Genomic DNA, 21,187 nt, shown 5'->3' on the forward strand with positions numbered 1-21,187 from the left:
TGCATGTTAATGTGTCTGTGATTTTTGGTTGTTCTCATCTAATGTCTTAACTTATTAGACTGGTCAAGTCGATGTAAGCAGATCATGAAACTGTGGAGGAAGGTACCAGCCCAAGACAAAGCTCCTTATTTGGTGAGTGTTCATTGCTTTGTTTACCCTTGAATATAAATGTGTTTTTTTGGATTTTTATTTTGTTTCAATAGGCTCAAAATTAAGAACTAAATATCTTGATAATAGAGCTCTGTTATGTCTGATACAGTGCTCCAAATCCCTTACATGGGTGTACATTTATATAGAAAAAATTTTCTAGTTCAGGACTTTGCAAATCAATCACAGTATACGTTTTGAGCCTATGTCACTGCATAACAGTTCTGTAGGAGATGTTGCATTGTTCTGCTAGGCTTTTGCCTCCAGTACAAGCGGCTGCACTTTTAAGATGGCATTGCATATCTTTCCGCATGCTGCACCCACCACTAGGGGAGCAAAGAAATTGGCTGCATACAATCAAAAAATATATTAAAACAATATGCAGTAAGCAGCTATTTTCTCTCTATTGGCTGCTGAAGCAACCAGAATTCTACATTCTCTAAATAGAGGTAGATATAAAATATAACATCTCAGGACAGAACAGCCACTGGGCTGAAAAATGACATTACGGTAAAAGATAGACGTTCACTTTTAGATTGTCACACTATAAAGAGATTTATATTAAAAAAAATAAAAATCTGTTTAATGTAAAGCTATGATTACATCTGCTTTGTACTTTGCATTTTAAATGGAAATCACACAATAGGTATCAGTGAACCCCATTGACTTTTATAATAGAGTCCTTTGGGTTCCACCATTGGGTCCATTATTTTAAGGGAGTAATGTATGGAGCTCCATTATTCCCATCCAAAACATTGATCTATAATAAAGGCTCCAACCTGCACCACAAATGTGAAAATTGCCTATGGTTTACCAGGACTAAACATTTCCATTGGTTTTGTTTCCTGCAGCAAAAGGCCAAAGACAATCGTGCAGCACATCGCATTAACAAGGTACAGAAAGTAAGTGATTTGCTGCTTAAATTATAATAAAACTTACAAGTAATTTTGGATATGACCCTATTCATATTTCTAGTTAACCTATTTAATCTAGTCTTTAGGTAGATAAATATCTTTTCTCTATCGGCTCCATTGGGGGACACAGACCGTGGGTGTATGCTGCGGTCTCTAGGAGGTATGACACTATGGTAATAAAAAAGGTCGGCTCCTCCCAGCAGGATATACCCGCCTTCAGGCCCTGAGCTAATCAGTTTAAGCTTAGTGTCTGAAGGTGGTGGACATGGTCTGGAATTCTCCAGACCAGGTCTTCTGATTTTTTTGTTTTCCTAGTATAGGGGGCATGTCATCTATGTTTTACATTGGGCACTTCACTGTGTGTGTGTGTGGTTACTTGCGGCTGGTACGGGCCGGGCACTCTCAGCGCCGGTTTACTTTCACTTTCTCCGGCAGCGCCTTATATGCGGCTGATAGCCGCGGCGCTGGTATGGGCCGGGCGCTCTCAGCGCCAGCTTACTTTCACTTTCTCCGGCAGTCTCTGCCAGTGTATAGGCCACCCGCTCTATTTCCCCGAGTGCATATGTGGCTGACATGTACGCTTGGGACAAGGAGCAGGCGCCATTACAGCTTCTTCTCGGCCAGTCTATAGCTCCGCCCACAGGGCTGTCGGAGCTCTTCAGAGGCGCGAAGTAGCCTCCAATCAGCGCTGTGGGCGCGATTTTGAGTTAGAAGGGGCCAATTAGTTAGTGCCTCTGCTTCAGGCATGTCTCTCTCTCACTCTCACTCTCACTCTCACTCTCTCTCTCTCTTACACTCTCTCTCTCTCTTACACTCTCTCTCTCTCTTACACTCTCTCTCTCTCTTACACTCTCTCTCTCTCTCTTACACTCTCTCTCTCTCTCTTACACTCTCTCTCTCTCTTACACTCTCTCTCTCTCTTACACTCTCTCTCTCTCTTACACTCTCTCTCTCTCTTACACTCTCTCTCTCTCTTACACTCTCTCTCTCTCTTACACTCTCTCTCTCTCTTACACTCTCTCTCTCTTACACTCTCTCTCTCTTACACTCTCTTACACTCTCTTACACTCTCTTACACTCTCTTACACTCTCTTACACTCTCTCTCTCTTACACTCTCTTACACTCTCTCTCTCTTACACTCTCTTACACTCTCTCTCTCTTACACTCTCTTACACTCTCTCTCTCTTACACTCTCTTACACTCTCTCTCTCTTACACTCTCTTACACTCTCTCTCTCTTACACTCTCTTACACTCTCTCTCTCTTACACTCTCTTACACTCTCTCTCTCTTACACTCTCTTACACTCTAGTGGCACGGAGACTAGTTCTCCTCACTGCAGCTGCTAGGGGACACAGACTAGGGTGAGAAAGTTCCTGTCTCTTTTATGTCCGTACCCAGAGCTGTTCCTCCCTCTAAACAGAAACCTGGTTCGTCAGTGACTTATTTTGTCTTTAAGCACTGTAATACCAAGATGCCTGGCTCTACTGAGCCCACTTGCCCTGCCTGCTCCACTGCTCCCCCAGACCCCCTGGTACCCCCTGATGCCCTTTCGTTTCCGGTGGATTCAGCCACTCCACCAGCCTGGGTTTCTTCCCTGACCCAGTATATGGCTGACTTGACCCAACTCTCCCGTTCGGTGGCTGATGCCTCCCGGGAAGTGGTGTCCGCCTTGAAGGGGTCTTCCTTGCGCAGGGCCTCTAAGAGGGCCCGCTCCTTGTCTCCACATATTTCACGCTCTCACAAGCGTACTAGGGGTGACTCGTCTGACTCTTCCATTGAGTCTTCAGATAGACGTGGGCGTTCCCCTTGTGGGTCCCGCCCCCCTGTCATCTGGGCACAAACGTCGCTCCTCCAGAGGACGTTCTCGGAGTCGCCGCTCTGCCACGCCAGAGCCGCATACCCGTCAGGGTCGCCCCCCTCCAGGACTGCCTCTACTCGTTCACATTCTCCTGGTGAACTGGCGGACGAGGCTTCCGAGCCGGCATCTGACTCAGAGGACCGCTCGGATTCAGTTGAAACGGTGAACTCATTGGTGACAGCCATAAGAGACACCTTTCACTTAGAGGACCCAGGATCTTCGAATGTCACTCCAGGAGTATCCTTTCATGGTGCTAAGCCAGCACCTCAAAGGTTCAGCTCTCACGCTGACTTTGACAACATTCTGGAATCTGCATGGAAACATCCAGACAAGAGGTTCCCTGGAATCAAGACGATTCAAGAACGTTATCCATTTGACAAGGACTTTGTCACTATGGGGGTTTCCCCTCCCTCAGTGGATCCACCAATCTCCCGGATCTCTAAGGCTCTCGGATCTCTAAGGCGACTACACTGCCACTGGCAGATAACGCTGCCTTCAAGAATTCCACAGACAAGAAGGTAGAATCCTTAGCGAAGTTTGCCTCTGAAGCAGCTGGCTCTTCTCCTCTTCCCATCTTCGCCTCGACATGGGTGTCCAAGGCCCTGTCGGAGTGGTGCCAAAAGCTCCATTAGGATATCTTGGCGGGATCCCCCCCCAGAGGATCTATCTGCTCTGGCTCTCCAATGCTCTAAAGCTGGGGACTTCCTGTGCGCAGCTACCATGCAGTCAGCCCGTTGTTCTGCCTTTGCTGTGGGTCACCTAGCGGCTCTCCGCCGCTCTATGTGGCTTAAAGCTTGGAATGCGGATGCCGCTTCTAAAAGGTCTCTCACTGAGCTTCCTTTTACGGGTGGCCGTCTTTTTGCCAAGCGCCTTGATGAGATTATCTCTGAGGCGACGGGAGGTAAGAGTTCCTTGTTGCCTCCAAAATAAGGCTCTCCCTACTTCCCAAAGGAAGTCCTCTTCCTTTCGGACCTTTGGCTCCAGCAAAGGGTCCGGGCAGGCGCCTTCGCGGGACAAGAAGGCTCCCTCGTTCTGGGCGCGGCGCGCCTGTCTTGGAAGTCAGACTCCAACCGGTCCGGCCGTTTTGCGCCCAAATCTGGCAACCGCAAACCCACTTCTGCATGAAGTGAGGCGCCCACCCGCGGTTTCTTCTCGGGTGGGAGGCTGTCTCTTACTTTTTAGAGACATCTGGGCCTCACACATTCAGGACTCTAGGGTCAGGGACGTGGTGTCCAAAGGTTACCGAATTGAATTTGCCTCCCTTCCGAGGGATCGCTTTTTTCGATCCCAGGCCCCCCCGGTCTCCTTCTCTGGCGAAGCAATTTGGAGAGGCTCTCCAGTCTCTGCTTCTCCAGGGGGTTATCGTTCCTGTTCCTCCAGGGGAGCGGTTTCAGGGTTTCTATTCAAATCTTTTTGTGGTTCCCAAGAAGGACAGTTCTGTGCGACCAATCATAGACCTCAAGCGTCTCAACCGTCATCTTCTTATCCGCCACTTCCGAATGGAATCTCTCCATTCGGTGGTGGCGTCCCTGGAACAAGGGGAGTTTCTTTCATCGGTGGACATCAAGGATGCCTACCTCCATGTGCCAATATTTCCAGGCCATCATCGATACCTCAGCTTTGCAGTTCCGGAGGGGCATTTTCAATTCGTAGCCCTCCCCTTTGTCTGGCCACGGCTCCTCGGGTCTTTACCAAGATCCTTGCGCCAGTGATGGGCCTGTTACGGCCGAGGGGAGTCTCGGTGATGCCCCTACCTGGAAGACCTTCTCATCAAGGCTCCAACCAGAGCCCAGACTCTGGAGAATGTGGACGTCACTTTCCACACTCTGGATCGCTTCGGGTGGATGGTCAACCGGGATAAGTCAGTCCTCTGTCCTACCCAGTCTCTAACCTTCTTGGGACTTCGCTTCGAGACGGCCTCTGCCCAAATTTGCCTCCCGCCAGACAAACGTCTGGCGCTTCTGTCGGGGGTCCGCTCCCTTCGGACCCAGGTCTCAGTCCCCATCCGGACTTGTATGGAAGTCCTGGGTCGGATGGTGGCAACTATGGAGGCCGTACCCTTTGCCCAGTTTCATTACCTCCCCCTTCAACTGGCGATTCTCTCTCGATGGGACAGATCTCCTCTGTCGCTCGATTGTCAGATTGTTCTCCCTCGCAGGGTCCGTCAGTCTCTGCTCTGGTGGCTCCGCTCCCTCCTTCTCCTCCACGGGCGGTCATTTCTTTCCCTTCACTGGCAGGTTGTTACAACGAATGCCAGCCTGTCGGGCTGGGGCGGTGTGTTCAGGGATTGGACGGTCAGGGACTCTGGTCTCCCCGAGAGGCCCTTCTTCCGATAAACATATTGGAATTACGGGCGATTCTTCTTTGTCTTCATTGGAAGTCCCGGCTTCAGTCCTGTCCGCGCCCAGTCGGACAACGCCACGGCCGTGGCGTACATAAATCGACAAGTCGGCACTCGCAGCTCGGCAGCCATGGCCGAGGTGACCAAGATTCTCATCTGGGCAGAAAGCAATGTTCCGGCCATTTCGGCGATTCACATTCTGGGAGTCCTCAACTGGGAAGCTGACTTCCTCAGTCGGTCCTCACCCGACCCCGGCGAGTGGTCTCTCCATCCAGAGGTCTTCGCGCAACTCTGCGACCTCTGGGGCATTCCGGACGTGGACCTCTTCGTATCCCGACACAATCGGAAGATCCTTCCTTTTGTGTCCAAGTCCCGGGACCCTCAGGCTCTGGCCGTGGACGCCCTAGTGATTCCTTGGGCGGGGTTTGCCCTACCCTATCTGTTAAATCCCCTTCCACTCCTTCCCACAGTTCTGAGGAAGCTCAAAATAGAGGACGTCCCCGCCATTCTGGTAGCTCCAGATTGGCCCCGAAGGTCGTGGTACGCCGACGTAGTCAGGCTCCTGGACGACGCTCCACTGCGCCTTCCGCTCCGTCTGGACCTGCTCTCTCAGGGTCCTCTTTGCCACCCCAAATTACAGTCGTTGCATTTGACGGCGTGGCGGTTGAGACCGCGGTTTTGAGGGCCCGCAGGTTCTCTTCCCAAGTAATTCACACCATGCTCAGGGCTCGTAAGCCCTCCTCCGCAAGAATTTACCACCGTACTTGGTGGTCTTATTTTCATTGGTGTGAAGCTCAGGACTTATCCCCTGTAACCTTCTCGGTTGCCAGTCTTCTCTCCTTTTTGCAGTCTGCAGGGATGTGGAATTCCTATCGCCCGACGCCCGGGACTAGCAGTTTTGGGCGCCGGGCAGGTGAGTTTGTCCGGCCCTTAGCCCGGCTTCGGACAAGCAAGGCCGGACCTGACAAGTGCGGTGGTGATCTGCAGTCTGTATGGAGCGGGCTGCCGACTCCTGCCCGCTCCATACTCTGCCGCCTCTGACAAGTGGACAAGTGGGATCGCAGCGCGATCGCAGGGGGGCGATCCACTATAGAGGTAGTCGGAGGACTTACCTCTGCTTCCTCCTGTCCCGGCTCTGTCATTGATAGAGCCTGGCTGGACCAGGCTCTATCAATGGATCACAGAGCACACAGATTAATAGAGTTCAATAGAACTCTATTCATCTGTCTGAGGAATCTAATGATTCCTCATAAGTCTAATAAAGTGTAAAAAAAAAAAAAAAAAAAAAAAAAAAAAAAAAGTTTTAATAAAAGTTTGAAAGACACATTAACCTAGTGGGCTTCAAACTGCCCCTCCAGATGTTACAAAACTACAATTCCCAGCATGCCAGGACAGCCGTTGGCTGTCCGGGCATGCTGGGAGTTGTAGTTTTGCAACATCTGGAGGGCCACAGTTTGAAGACCGCTGCATTAACCCCTTCCATGTTAAAAGTTCAAATCACCCCCTTTTCCTATATAAAAACATGCAAACATAATAAAAATAAACATTTGGTATCGCTTCATCCGTAATTGTACAACCTATTAAAATATAACATTATGTATCCCCTACGGTAAATGTAAAAAAATACCAAACCACAGATTTGCAATTTTTATAATATCCCATAAAAAAAAGTTAAAAAGCGACTAAAAAGTCAGATCAATGCCAAAATGGTACCGATACAAAAAACAGATTATGGCGCAAAACATGAGCCCTCATACAGCCTGGTATGCGGGAAAAAATAAAGCTAAAGGGGTTCAAAAATGGCAATTAAAAAAATTAGAAAACGTTCACAATTAGTAAAACATGACGTAAACTATACAAATCTGGTATTGCTGTAACCAGGCGCCTAAAGTATAAAACTAACATGTTACCTCAACCACAAGGTAAATGGCGCAGAAAAGAAAACCACCAAATCTGCAAAATTATCTTTTACTATTTCAATATCACTTCCCCAAATATATATATATATTTTGGTTCAGAGAATATGTTATTGAAAAATTAAAAGGTATCATTATAGTAGGTAGTTATGGCTATTATAGGGCAAGGAGGAAAAAAGGAGTGCGTAAAAGCGAAAATTGGCCGGACAAGTGGATCGTCATGAGGGACAAGTAGATTTTGCTCCATTTTAGTCCCGTGGACAAGTAGTTTTTTATAGAATTTCCACACCCCTGAGTCTGGTTTGGAACTGGGGTTGTCTCTCAGTTCCCTTTAAAGGTCAGGTTTCGGCCCTTGCTATTCTTTTCCAGCAGCCCCTGGCTTATAATTCTCATGTCCGGACCTTCCTTCAAGGAGTGACGCATGCTGTTCCTCCTTATCGGTCACCCTCTACCCCTTGGGACTTGAATTTGGTTCTGAGTGCCCTCCAGGGTGAACCCTTTGAGCCCCTTAGAGAGGTGTCTCTCCGCCTCCTTTCTTGGAAAGTGGCGTTTCTTGTTGATATCACCTCCATCTGGAGGGTGTCTGAATTGGCAGCTCTCTCCTGCCGTTCTCCGTTTCTGGTGATCCACCAGGACAAGGTTGTTTTCCGGCCAGATCCTTCCTTTTTGCCTAAGTTGGTTTCGGCCTTTCATCTCAATGAGTACATTGTCCTCCCGTCTTTTTGTCCTGCTTCTTCTCATCCTAAGGAGCACTGACTACACAAGCTGGATGTAGTTCGGGCTGTTCGGTCTTATCCCTCCATCACTTCTTCGTTTCGTCAGTGTGATTCCTTTTTGTCCTTACGGAAGGTCGTCTCAAGACAACCTGCTTCCAAGGCCACCATTTCTCTGTGGATTCGGTCCCCCATTTCGGAAGCCTATTGCTGTAAGGGGAAGATTCCTCCTTTCAGGGTTGTGGCTCATTCTACCCGTTCTGTTGGGGGCATCCTGGGCTCTCCAGAGTAGAGCCTCGGCCTCGCAGATTTGCAAGGCGGCTACCTGGTCGTCTTTGCACACTTTCTCAAGGTTCTACAGAGTTCATACTTTCGCATCGGCTGATGCTAGTCTGGGTCGTAAAGTGTTGCAGGCGGCAGTGGATCGGCCTTATCTTATCTTATCTGCCCACCCAAGGGACGGCTTTGGTACGTCCCAAGGTCTGTGTCCCCCAATGGAGCCGATAGAGAAAAGGAGATTTTTCTTTACTTACCGTCAAATCTCTTTCTCGGAGGATCCATTGGGGGACACAGCTCCCGCCCTTTTGGGGGTTTCCTTTGGTTCTCTGTCCGAGGGTGTGTTCAGTTATGGTTTTTCTTCTGGTTCTCGGACAGTTTGGGGTTTTTCTTTGACCTGTTGGTCTCCTCCTATTGCTCTGGAACTTAAGCTGATTAGCTCAGGGCCTGAAGGTGGGTATATCCTGCTGGGAGGAGCCGACCTTTTTTATTACCATAGTGTCATACCTCCTAGAGACAGCAGCATACACCCACGGTCTGTGTCCCCCCCAATGGATCCTCCGAGAAAGAGATTTTACAGTAAGTAAACAAAAATCTCCTTTTTTTTTAATTTTGTTCACCAAATGTTGTGAGATTCATTCTAACCAATAGAAAAACATTTATGACTTTCTTTAATGGAGTTTTACACACATCCTATGCAGACAAGACTTTGTTTTACAACTCATTAAGTGATGCGAGGCATAATTTGTATAGGATATTGCGCTAGCTGAGTACCTGCCATTACCTAGGTGGGACTCTGCTTTCTCAGTCTCCTAAAGGTCCCAGCAGTGATAGGCTGCTCGTCCACCCTGCATTTCTCACAGCAGCAGTGCTGCCATGCTCTCTCCCTGCCCCTACATTGATGTCTTCTCTGCCCCCTCACTCTTCCCCCATGCCTGCAATAAATCTTATTTACTATTTCATACTATTCTCTGAACCTGCCGGCAGTATGGGGGACAATTTTTGTAATCTGGACTTCTCCTTTAAGTTATACTTTACCATGATATTTGTCTAGCGGCCAGATGTTTAAAACCTTGGCCATTCTCTGCAGCCTGAGAGTAATGCTATCAGAACATGTACCAGAAGTCCCATGCGGAATGTCCAGATAATGACAATCTCTGTAGCATGAGAGAAAAGAACTGTGAAGTCTGGACAGTTAATTCATACTTAAAACAGGACGTTAGTATGAAAGCAAGATGTATAAAATTCCCAGGCAATCTCCGCAGCCCAAGAGTATCACGATCAGGAGATGTACTGGAAGTCCCATAGTCTTGCTGTTGGACTCTGCTGTTTTACGCTGCCTGCAAAGATTGTCGTTATTGGGACTATAATTTTATTTGACATAAGAATTGTTTCCTGCTGTTCAGAAGTTATGCTGGAACATACACACACGTAAACACTACATTGATACATTTTCAAAAGAAAATCGCAATTTTGCACCTCGGCAGTTTGTGTAACTCCCATTGATGTTAATGGAAGTTGTGTAATGGCGTAGCTTTGGGAGCTTAGCTATTTACTCAACTGTGGAAGTTACATGAGCAGTGTAGGTTGTGTGGCTACGCCATTTGCGCAACTCCCATTAAGGTCAGTAATAGTTTCAAAAATTGGGCACCCAACTGTCTGCACTGGCTGCAAACATGTTGGAGATAACTGGGTAGCCACCTTTTCTTGTGGGAAAACCTTTTAATCCAATTTTTTAAAACTGAAGGTAATCCCTTATGTTTTCTGTGTTGGGTGTACATTTTTCTTTTTGTGTGTAGGTTTATCCTGTTCAGTAAATTCTGCATATCGTACATTTTTTTGCTCTTGTCTTTACAGCAGGCAGAAAGTCAGATTAACAAGCAGATCAAAGTGGAAAAAACAGAGCGTCCAGTTCTCCAGCTTCAGATCCCCATGCATCCTGGTTCACAGTCAGGAGCAAGCCATGACTACCGAGGTGCAACTTTGGCGGGACAGAATGTCTACATGTCTAGTGGCTCTGCAATGTCTACCTCCTCAGACTTGTTTCTGAAACCTTCTTCAGCAGGCACTCCTGGAGCAGAGTCATCTGCTGAAATTTTCTTCAAATTGCCTCCTCAGTCTCCATCTCATGAGCACTTTCCCAGTTCGCCTGCATATTCCTTGGACTCCCGTTATCCGTCTTCCTTGACACAGTCACCAGTTTCTGCTGGGGGATTTCAGACTCTTTCTGGGGCAGAGCACCAATCTGCACTGAATGCACAGAATTCTGCCCCGTGTGTGGAATATCAGCCTTCCCGTGCATCCACTCCTCATCCATCAGAGCCATTTGTCAAGCCTCGGTATCCGACCGGATCTCTTGATAACCTTTCATTAATAGGGAGCCCTGGCTCAAGGCCTTTTCAGCCAAATGAGTCCTCCATCAAACCTGAAACCATGCTGTCCCCTACACGTTACAGTGATCCTAAGAGACAGACTGATGGAGTTCTCCTTCACATAAAAAAGGAGGACATTGGACTTGGATCTCCTGGCTTTCCACACAGCACTGGTTCTGATGGATCATCAGAGATGAAATGTGATGTGTTCAAAGCTCCCTTAACCCCTAGAATGTCGCAGTTAGAGCCTCACAGTCCTGCTCCATCACATAGAGAAACTCATATGCAAGCACAAATGACATCACCTCAACATCATTCAGAAATGTACAGACAGACTTCAGCAGCTTCATACAGTGACCCGTATTCACAGCCTCCATTAACTCCTCGACCTCAGTCTTTAGAAGGTAGCTTGTCTAGTCGACCTCTGCCTTCTGACCCTTTTACTCGTGTCCCAACAAGCCCACAGTCCCAGGGAAGTTCCCATTCCCCTCTGACTCCTAGACCCTTGTCAACTGAAGCATTTTGTCCCTCACCAGTTACGCCACGCTTTCAGTCTCCAGACCCATATTCCCGTCCACCTTCTCGGCCCCAGTCACGAGATCCATTTGCTCCACCTCTTAAACCACCCCGTCCTCAGATGATGGAAACTGGTTTTAAGCCAACTGCACAACTTTCTCACTCAACTCCCGGTAATACAAACTACCAACAATCTCTGGATGTTCACCAAAAAGCTCAAGTAAGCCAACAGCAAAGTTTATTTGCTCGTTCTCCAGGGGCAAATGTCTATCAAAGTTCCCAGAACCAAATGTGTTTCACTTTTCCTCATTCCCCTGGAGATAGTGTCAAAAGCTCTCCCTCCCACCAGCCGCATGCAACTCCCACCCATTCATTGAACAGCCATTTTACCCCAAACAAGCCACAAAACTATACTTCTCCAAACAGTACCCCTTCCACCTTCCACCCTGCAGGCAGCCCACACTCCTCTGGAAACAGTAGCACTTCAGAAGCTTTTGTTCAGTCCCCACTACGACCTCCTTCAGTTTTACCCCAAGAACCATCCTATCAGTCCCCAGCTACAAACCAGCGTGCAGGTCTCAATTCTCCAGCAGAAAAACCCAGAGATGATATTGCTGCTATTCCAAATGCTCTTGGCAGTACTGGTAGAGATGTACCAGAACTGCAAGGAACGACTGATGCTCCCCTAAGTAACCTAAGCCAGACGGAGCAAGAGAAACAAAGACAGGTGTGTGTGTGATTCTATCAAGTTTAATTTGTTATAGAAACATCTTAAATAAATTTTACTGATGTTGAATTGCCCTTATTTCATTCAGCGTCAAAGACTAAGAGAACTCCTCATTAGACAGCAGATCCAGAGAAATACCTTAAGACAGGAAAAGGAGGCAGCTGCAGCAGCTATGAATACATCGCAGACTGCGTGGAGTGGCGAACCAAGTGGACAAGGCTATGATCCTTCAGGTCGTTTAGTGATGTATCCTCCAACGCAGGTAAAATTACCTTTTAAGTGCATGTTCCCCTAATGACAGAAAATTTGGGGAAGTCCCATTTTATAAAGTGATAACATATGGTTAAGATAAAGCCTAATGTCATAATCATGACTGGTGGGAGTCCCCCACCAATCTTAAAAATAAGGGGACCATATTGCTGATATAGCGCTGCTTCCTTATCACTGTTCTTGCCTGCATAATAGTATCAGGCCATTTGCTGTCCTGGCAACTGCACCTTCACTCTCAGGATTGGTGGGGTGGGTCCTAGAGGTCTAACCACCACTGATCATAAGAGTCAGCAAGAGATCTCTCAGATGGTAGTACCCCTTTTAAGATTAACAATAACAAATTAACATATGTTGTTATACTAGAGTTCATGTTGACTTTTGTTTGAACAGAATTTAAAGGTTTTTATAATATATTTAAAGCAGGAAAAAGGTGGTCTTGGAGTGATCATCACTTCTCCGGGGTCTGTAAAAGTTCCTGGACAGGTAGTAGCTTCAACATCATTTCCACAAGAGGAACGTATGAATACACCATTGCCTTCTGCATCTCCTGTTTCCGTTGATGGTTCTGCCAGGTAGGCTCTAATCCTATTCATACATTATTTCCTGTAAGTGTAGTTTAAGATCTGTGATGTAGGGCATCAGTATAAATGATTACTTTATATATGTTTTAAGGTAACTTATGTTAGAAACAGCATTTCTGATGAGGTCTTCTGCCTGACATAGGTTGAGGAACTTAAAAACAGAATTTTTGTAACACATGCTGTTTAGATGTGTATTTAAATGTCTGATTGTAAAGGGGTCCTAATTGCTGGGACCACCTGCGATCTACAGAATGGTGCCCGAATCTTCCTGTGCATGAAGCTGGGTCAACACACCCCTCCATGCATTCTCAGTAGAAGCATCTTAGACAGAGCTTGGTTATCTCCAGCACTCCCATAGAGAATGCGTGAAGGTGGAGTGCTGACCCCACTCTGTGCACAGGGAGAATCAGGTGCCATTATGGAGATCGCACAGGGTTAGAATCAGTTAGTCCTGTAACGTTTGATTAATCCTATTTTTTTTTTTACTGCTTTTTTTTATTTTTTTACAAGTTATTTCATATTTTAAATCTATTTCTCTGTGTTTTAGACATTCAGCTGAAGGAACTCAAGCACTATTTTCAAGGGGACCTTATCCTGATCAACAGCATGTATGGCAAACACCTGGCACAGGACAAAGGACTTTGGCACCAATTCGGTTTCCAGAAGGAAATAGACCACCTTCAAGTCCAACAGTGAACAGTGGAGGTGTAGTTCGTCTGCCATTTCCTGGGGATCAGGTCACTGTTGGTGGAGCACCTTATATTGAGTTGCGCCATCATGGCCAAAAGCTGCCTATTGGAGTTCCCTTTTCACCACCTGGCCCACAGAATAGGCCTCGCTTCTATGTGCCAGGTGAAGGTGCCAATTCCAGTGTACTAACAGGGGTTATGAGAGGAGATGGAAATCCATTGCAAGTACCTGTAATGAGGAGTCCTTTAATGCAACCTCAAAAAGCATTGCCTCCCACTCTTCCTAATGTGGGCAATGTAGGCGTCTCGCAGGCTATTCAAACGAAAGTTGCATCGACAACAGAAGTTACACAGCGGCAGGCTAATGTTCCACCACAAACCAATCCACCCACTGATGGCTCTAAGGAAGGACTGGCTTCTGGCCTTGTAAGTGGGAGAGTCCATTGTGAGGATCCTTCGGAGCTAGATGTCGATTTTGATACTCACAAAGACCTAGAAGATGATGATCTGGCTAATTTAAGCCTTGATGTCGCTAAAGCTGATGACGATTTGGACAATCTCGATAATCTTGAAACAAATGATCCTCATTTAGATGATCTATTAAATGGAGATGAGTTTGATCTTCTTGCTTATACTGACCCAGAGTTGGACACCGGTGACAAAAAGGACATCTTCAATGAACACTTGCGGTTAGTTGAGTCTGCAAATGAGAAAGCTGAAGAGGAGGCAATGCTTAAACTGGAACCAGATACTGTAGAGTCAAAAAAGGAAAGCCTTCCGAATGAGTCGCAAGCTAGTAAAGAATTGGAAATGACCAAAGATAGACTACCAGGAGATATGGGACTGAATCTGGGTTCACATCTTTCTGGTGGTGGTAACGCTTCTCAGGTTCCTTCCAGTGAGGAATCAAAGCAGTCTGCATATGCAGGGGATTTAAAGCCAAAACTAGAAGACAGTGACCTGAAGACAAACACCTGTCAATTTTCTGGCAGCAATTCTATCAATGTTAAAAATGAAATGCCTCACAATACTGGGAAAGCTACCCTTGGATCAACCTTGTTAAAGCCGGGAGCTAACCTGCATACAGTCAATGCAAATTCTGTCCAAACAAACAGCACGCCCCTCTTCCCTAATAAAGATTCCTCTTCTGCACCCAGTCAGAGTAGCCTGATTTTGAGTAAGTTTGAGCTGGATGAAGGAGCACTAGGTCTGCAGTGTTCACGCCACTCTCCTTCAGATGATCTAGATAAGATGGAGAGCTCTCTTGTGGCCAGTGAACTTCCTCTTCTTATTGAAGACCTTCTTGAACATGAAAAAAAGGAACAGCAGAAAAAGCAGCTACTGTCTGCCCAGCATTCAGAAAGTGCACAACCTCACTCAGTGATCAATACTGCTATGTCCAACCAGCCAGTACCTCACCTTCAACAGGAAAGTAATCAAGCAAACCTTGTAGGACTTGGGATTGTGCCAAGACATCAGGGGTTAGGTTCTACCCAACAACTTCTAACTCCTCAACAGCAGATGCAACAAAGACTTGTTGGTGTGCAAGCCAACACCACTCTAGAGTCTCCCATGCATGTTTCAGCAAACCAGAGTCATTTACTTGGTGGTGGTCCGCACTTGTTACAAGCTGGTGGACCGCAACAACAGGCTCTGCCACCCAAGCCAATCATGGGGCAACAAATGGTCATGAAGCAGCAACCGATGGTTATGCAGCAACAGCAGCTGAGCAATAACTTTTTCCCTGACACAGGTACATACTGACATATTATGGCATGATTCTAATGACACTTGGCTATGTCTGGCTCTACTTAATATTTAATGGAGCGGTGGCCTTTCAGACCACCTCTGTGCTCTAGAAGCAGTTGTCGGCTGGTGAAATCTTTCCTCTCTCTGCACACAACAGGAAATTTGCATTGACTACCTAATGTGTCTTGAAGAGATGTGCTCTTTCTGGCTGTTTAGGCCTTTTTTAACACATAATCAAAGGCCCCACCTCTCACTGTAAGAATAAGACTGAGAACAGAGGCTCAGATACATGCAGGGCTGTCAGCCCTGCATGTATCTGAGCCTCTGTTCTTCTCAGTCTTATTCGTACAGTGAGAGTTGGGATCTTTTGTGTTCAAAAAGGCCTCAATAGCTAGATAGAGCACATGTGAGCAAGATAAGAACTAGTAAGGTGACTGGAGTGATGTATGCACATCTGTCTGTTCATGTATGTATGTGACAGTGTGTGATGTGTGTGCCCCTGGCCTGAACTCTGTGAGACCACCCACATGTCTCTGGGCCAAATCAGGAAGCTGCGCTGAGCCTGCCAGAGGACAGATAAAGAAAAGACTGTTGGGAACAACCCTCTAAGGCTATGCTCACGCTGTGTTCACATTCATCCTATGCACCTGATTTGAGTGGTATGTTGGCATACCCTTTTTTTTTTTTTTTTTTTTTTTTTTTACTGAGACATTGTAAAAAAAAAAACATACTATTATAAAAGGTGTTTATTTTTAAAAAAATATTTTTTTTTTTTGGACTGTGGCCAAAAACTGCTGCTATCTGACTATAGAGTGGTAGTATATGTCAGGGACCACTCCCATTGTATACATGCAAAATATAGCATACATGTTATGTGGGTATAGCTTATTTAAACAGAATCAAGTGTAGGGTTATAGCAAGCTGTTTTTCATGTGAATAGCTGACATAAGGACTGGCAATCTATTTCGTATGTGTTTTACTGTCTGTTCATAGCCCTATTAATCCAGGCACACTATGGAATTTATACCCAGAGAAATTCTAGACAGAATTTCGTTTCCAGCAATCTCCCATTGTTTTCAATGGGGGTTCTGATGCTCTGTGCGCACACTGTAATTTCCTCCGGAATCTTTTGAATGCCGAAAGAATAAACATGTTTGTGTTTGATCTTTGATTGTTTCTGATCTTAAATTTGATGGACAACAATGCAGCAATAACTGATGTAAAAGCTTTGATTAAAATATTTTACATTTAAGTATTAAAATTAGTTACATTTTAGATATTGAGTTGCTGTTAACATTTTTTTTTTTTTCTTAAAAATTGCAGATCTTGATAAGTTTGCTCCAGAGGACATTATAGATCCAATTGCTAAGGCAAAAATGGTTGCTCTGAAAGGAATAAAAAAGGTGATGGCACAAAGTAGCATTGCCGTCACTCCAGGAATTAACAGGTATGTAACATTTTAGCGTTTTACAAACGGAAAGAATTGTACATTTAAATCCCCTGTGCACTTCTCTAAACTTTTTCTTTTTGAGGCTTTGGGCGTGGGCTACACATAAAACAAAATGTGTTTGTTTGCATTGAACTAAAATGTCAAACATTTTGATCGATTGGTATCTGAATGTTCAGACCATTGATCGATAGAGCCAGGAGAAGCGCACTGCTGAATGCTTCACTTCCTGGCATAAGATGGGCTCCATTTAAAGTGTGACACTTCAAAAGTTTACCAATGCAGTTAATAATGGATTAAAGTGCAATTTGGCAGTGACTAGCATGATATTTAGAATTTGTAGCACCCAGAAAACGGAAGTCGTATCAGGCTGCTTTCACACTATAAAAACACCTCCGTTATAAATGGCAGTTATAAAAACCCTGGAAATCAGGCCGTCAGAAAATCCCATTATAGTCTATGGGATTTTTCCAATAGCCGTTTTAACCAGTTATCGTCAGTTATAAATAACGGCTGTTATTTTATGACAGGCGAATGAACGGAAGAAATAGTGCATGCATATTTCTCCCGTTACTATAGTCCGTCACAAAATAACGGCCGTTGTCATGCTAATTATACGCCCCAAAAATGAATCACTATGTTTAATAGCATAATGTCGTCCATTTTGTGCATAATCTAAGTAGGCCACAATTCTAAAGGTCTCCTATTCAAGTGCCAGTCTGGGAGTAGAATACTTGTTGTCCTTTGGATATTTATGGCGGTTTAGATAAGACTGAGAGATTCACATGTCTGTGTGAAAGAGACCATCATGATGTTCTTAACTCTCTAATAAATTTGGATGTCTAGGTAGGCTCCAAGATGTCTGAGAATCCAGGTTTTAATTACTTATGTGTCACACCTATTAAATTATGGCTCCATAAGTGTGGAATGTGGGTTTAAGACCAGTTGAGTTAACACTTAATGGTATTGATGCTAATTGCCTATACAATAGCACCCCTATCGTATGTGTATTTGATATTACACCAACAGGAAAGTCATTATGGGTGATATGCTCAATGCATTCTGGGTAGTATAGTGATGTCAGTCTTTACCATATGTACACGCCCTACCTACATTCTTTGGGGAATTCCAATTTAGGAGGGTGTGTCTAACTAATTAAAAAGTCTGGTAAACCAGATGTTAGAGTGAACTGTAGACAGTACTGGGCTGAAGAGAACACAGACACAGGAAAGAGGTCCAACCAGCTGGAAAAGCCATGTGAGATTCCAGCAGACAGACTGATCACACGGTACCAGACCAATGGCTATCCATGACTATTCGATGGACCGTTAAATTTCCCTAGGACCAGAAGCGAGGTTCTTACATAAACTTGGTAAGAGACACAAAAATGGTATTCCATTTAATTAAGACTAATTGGGATGATGTGGATGGAATTATATCATTTAGATTGGCGAATAAATTAAGTAAAATAATTATCTCCATATTGAGATTATAGTTTTAGGATATTGTGAAACTTCATTCTACCTGCAGAAGAATTAGGACTCAATATATCAAAGCATTAAATAATTGCTTAGACATATTGATAGAATTCCTACTCGCCAAACTGTTATAAGTAGATTTCCCACACAGGAAATTTGTTTCAAGTTCTTCCTAAAATATAGTCTAGCGAGATCATAAAACTCTAATTGTCTTAATGTCTTACCAAGATCATGTATAGAAAATAGTCCAGAATGGGGTGGAAGTATATCGTAGTTCTTCCATGTTTATATCATTAGATGGATTTCCCCATTCATGGAGTCATGTGATGTGTAGTTGGTTAGAAGGGGAGCAGGGAGTGTATTTAGCATTCCATATTGATATGTCTATAATTAGATGTTGCCCATCTTGATATCATGAGGTTCCTCTGGATAGAGTGATATGTAACCTTTTTCTTATGATATTCCTAACCTAGTAGCTTTTGTTTCATTGTAACAAGTTACTTACTACTCACATGTATTCTACTATATGTAGTCAATTAACAAGCTTGTAATGTTTACTAATATATCTAATTGATATTCATTTGCATATATCATAATTATTTAATAATTCAATATTTTTTTATTTGTCATAATTAATATTTTTAATTCATAATTGAGTTATTACCGCACGGCACAGTTTATAACGGAGGTATTTTTATAGTGTGAAAGCAGCCTTTGTATGCAACTTATTTAGTGTTTTATGGTAAGATTGCTTGCAGTCGGTTGGTCAATGGTATCTGCTCCCTTTCATTTTCTTTGGGGTCAGGCACCAGAATGGGGTGCCCACTCTCCTCGCTTCTTTTTGCAGTGGAGGTGGAGTCCCCAGCCCTTCTTATTCATTATCTTGGGATGTGCATAGGGTGAGGAGAAGAGAGAATTAGATTCTTGACAACACAATATTCATGTCTTGGCCAAATGTTACTCTCCCGTATACAATACAGCTGATATATATGTTTTGATTATTTTCTGGCCTATAGATTAATTGGTCCAAATCTGCTATTGTGCCGCTTCTAGACAAAGATTGTCATCTATGTGCTGCCTCCCTGTGGTGTTCACATTCAAATACTTGGGCATTTATATTCGAAACCTATTAAGAATCGGAGGAATCTCTACTCCTAGCAGTTGTAGCTTTATTATTCCTATTAAACTCATATTTTACATTCATCATTGTTTTAATTGGAAAGTGTGCTTTGAAGTCTTTTTTGCTTTTGTTGTTTTTTTGTTTTTGTTTTGCTAATGTGTGACATGTATACTATCACTATTGGGGGGGGGAGGGGGGTTGATGATAAATTTGGCTAAAAATAAAAAATCCCTTCAGAACATTACTTTTTAAGGATTCCTCCTCTCCCCTTTATACTCAAAAAGTTAGAGTTTTGAAAAAAACTGCTGATCAGACTCTTTGTACATCTCTGCATTGTATAGCTGATGAGACACTGTGAACAGCTCTGCATTGTACAGCTCTGCGTTGTACAGCTGATTAGACAGTGTACAGCTCTGCGTTGTACAGCTGATCACTCCTTTGTACAGCTCTGCATTGTACAGCTGATCAGACTTTGTACAGCTCTGCATTGTACAGCTGATCAGACTCTGTACTGCTTATCACTCTGTACAGCTGATCAGACTCTGCCTCTGTTCCAGAGAGATGCTGTATAGAGTCAGGACCAAATAAGATGCCAAAATTCTACTCTAGGCACCTATGCCAAGCATCTGAGGCAAAGCGCCCCATTCTATGTGGTCTAATGGGCGTAATATAGTTATAAAGAACCATATACAATTGGATCAGTTTATTTGCAGCACAACAATGGTGTGTGAGGACGTAATCTCCTCTCAGTCCTCTCCTAAGATAGAAGGTATATATGATCGCAAATACTGTTCGGCCAGTAGGACAGTTTGGTTAATTCTCCGGCCTTTGGTGGCCCTCCTCCACCTTCATTTCACTGTTGAATCCTTAGTGGGTTCTGTATGAGCCATCTCTAGTTGGTAGCATGACAGATTCTCCACCATCGAAGAAATAAATAGGAAAAAGGGCACTCCTAGTGCAATAAGGTAGATGACGCAAGGATCCAACTTTAATAACTCAGCTTACCAAATGGTGTTGTGCTGAGAGCACAACAACTTCACTTTCTTGGTTTTAGATCCTTGCGGGTATAGAGGTGGCAGCTTCCATGTGGATTTCATACTCTGCAGGGGCACTGGTACAGATACTTCTCAATAGTAGAGGGAACCAAAAAATATTCTGTATCCCCAAAAAAACTTGGGTTTCTAGCGCCGTCCTCATAAAAGGTTCTTAAGAACATTTGTTCAGAAAAAGATTTATTAGCGCAACATAAGTTTCGAACCCGACCTTGGTTCTTCAACAGGCAGCAGATACATACTAGCATTAGTCTGGCAAAATTCAAAACACATTTTTCATTCAGTTCCGGTTTACCAGAGTCATCAGATTACGTAATAAAAACAAAATCTATATATATAAAACTCAGTGTGTGCATGTATGTTACTGCATAACTTCCAAACGGCTGGAGATATTTCGATAATACTTGATCACATGTTATTTATATTTCCACTTAAAATATAGGATAGTTAATTTAACCCTTAACTAACCCCCATTTGTGAGGGTCGTGGTTTTTGTTTAAAGTCCCATGCAAATCAATGGGAAATGTGTGTTCCCACATAACTTCATTACGGCTGGTGATATTTCAATACCTGGTACACACATTATGGGTCGGGATGGGAGGTCGGGATGATGGGACTGGAGGTCGGGACGGGATGATGGGACTGGAGGTAGGGACGGGATGATGGGACTGGAGGTCGGGACGGGATGATGGGACTGGAGGTCGGGACGGGATGATGGGACTGGAGGTCGGGACGGGATGATGGGACTGGAGGTCGGGGACGGGATGATGGGACTGGAGGTCGGGGACGGGATGATGGGACTGGAGGTCGGGGACGGGATGATGGGACTGGAGGTCGGGGACGGGATGATGGGACTGGAGGTCGGGGACGGGATGATGGGACTGGAGGTTGGGGACGGGATGATGGGACTGGAGGTCCGGGGACGGGATGATGGGACTGGAGGTCGGGACGGGATGATGGGACTGGAGGTCGGGACGGGATGATGGGACTGGAGGTCGGGACGGGGATGATGGGACTGG

The 21,187-nt window shown here is 44.9% G+C and overlaps 1 protein-coding gene across 6 annotated transcripts in view; it reads left to right on the forward strand.

Moving 5' to 3' along the window:
- KMT2D (lysine methyltransferase 2D) overlaps positions 1–21,187 on the forward strand; it is a 158,098-nt gene that overhangs the window by 85,663 nt on the left and 51,248 nt on the right. For 4 of the 6 annotated variants that reach the window (XM_056562215.1, XM_056562219.1, XM_056562221.1 and 1 more), the window contains 7 exons: positions 59–132; positions 999–1,049; positions 10,025–11,782; positions 11,871–12,044; positions 12,473–12,624; positions 13,181–15,075; positions 16,395–16,518. In XM_056562215.1, the coding sequence (XP_056418190.1) occupies positions 59–132; positions 999–1,049; positions 10,025–11,782; positions 11,871–12,044; positions 12,473–12,624; positions 13,181–15,075; positions 16,395–16,518 (4,228 nt within the window). The remainder of the gene's footprint in view (positions 1–58; positions 133–998; positions 1,050–10,024; positions 11,783–11,870; positions 12,045–12,472; positions 12,625–13,180; positions 15,076–16,394; positions 16,519–21,187) is intronic. The other 2 variants (XM_056562216.1, XM_056562217.1) reach the window with 2 other exon arrangements.

This window comes from Hyla sarda, chromosome 2 (genome assembly GCF_029499605.1).
Source record: "Hyla sarda isolate aHylSar1 chromosome 2, aHylSar1.hap1, whole genome shotgun sequence".
Taxonomy (NCBI): domain Eukaryota; kingdom Metazoa; phylum Chordata; class Amphibia; order Anura; family Hylidae; genus Hyla; species Hyla sarda.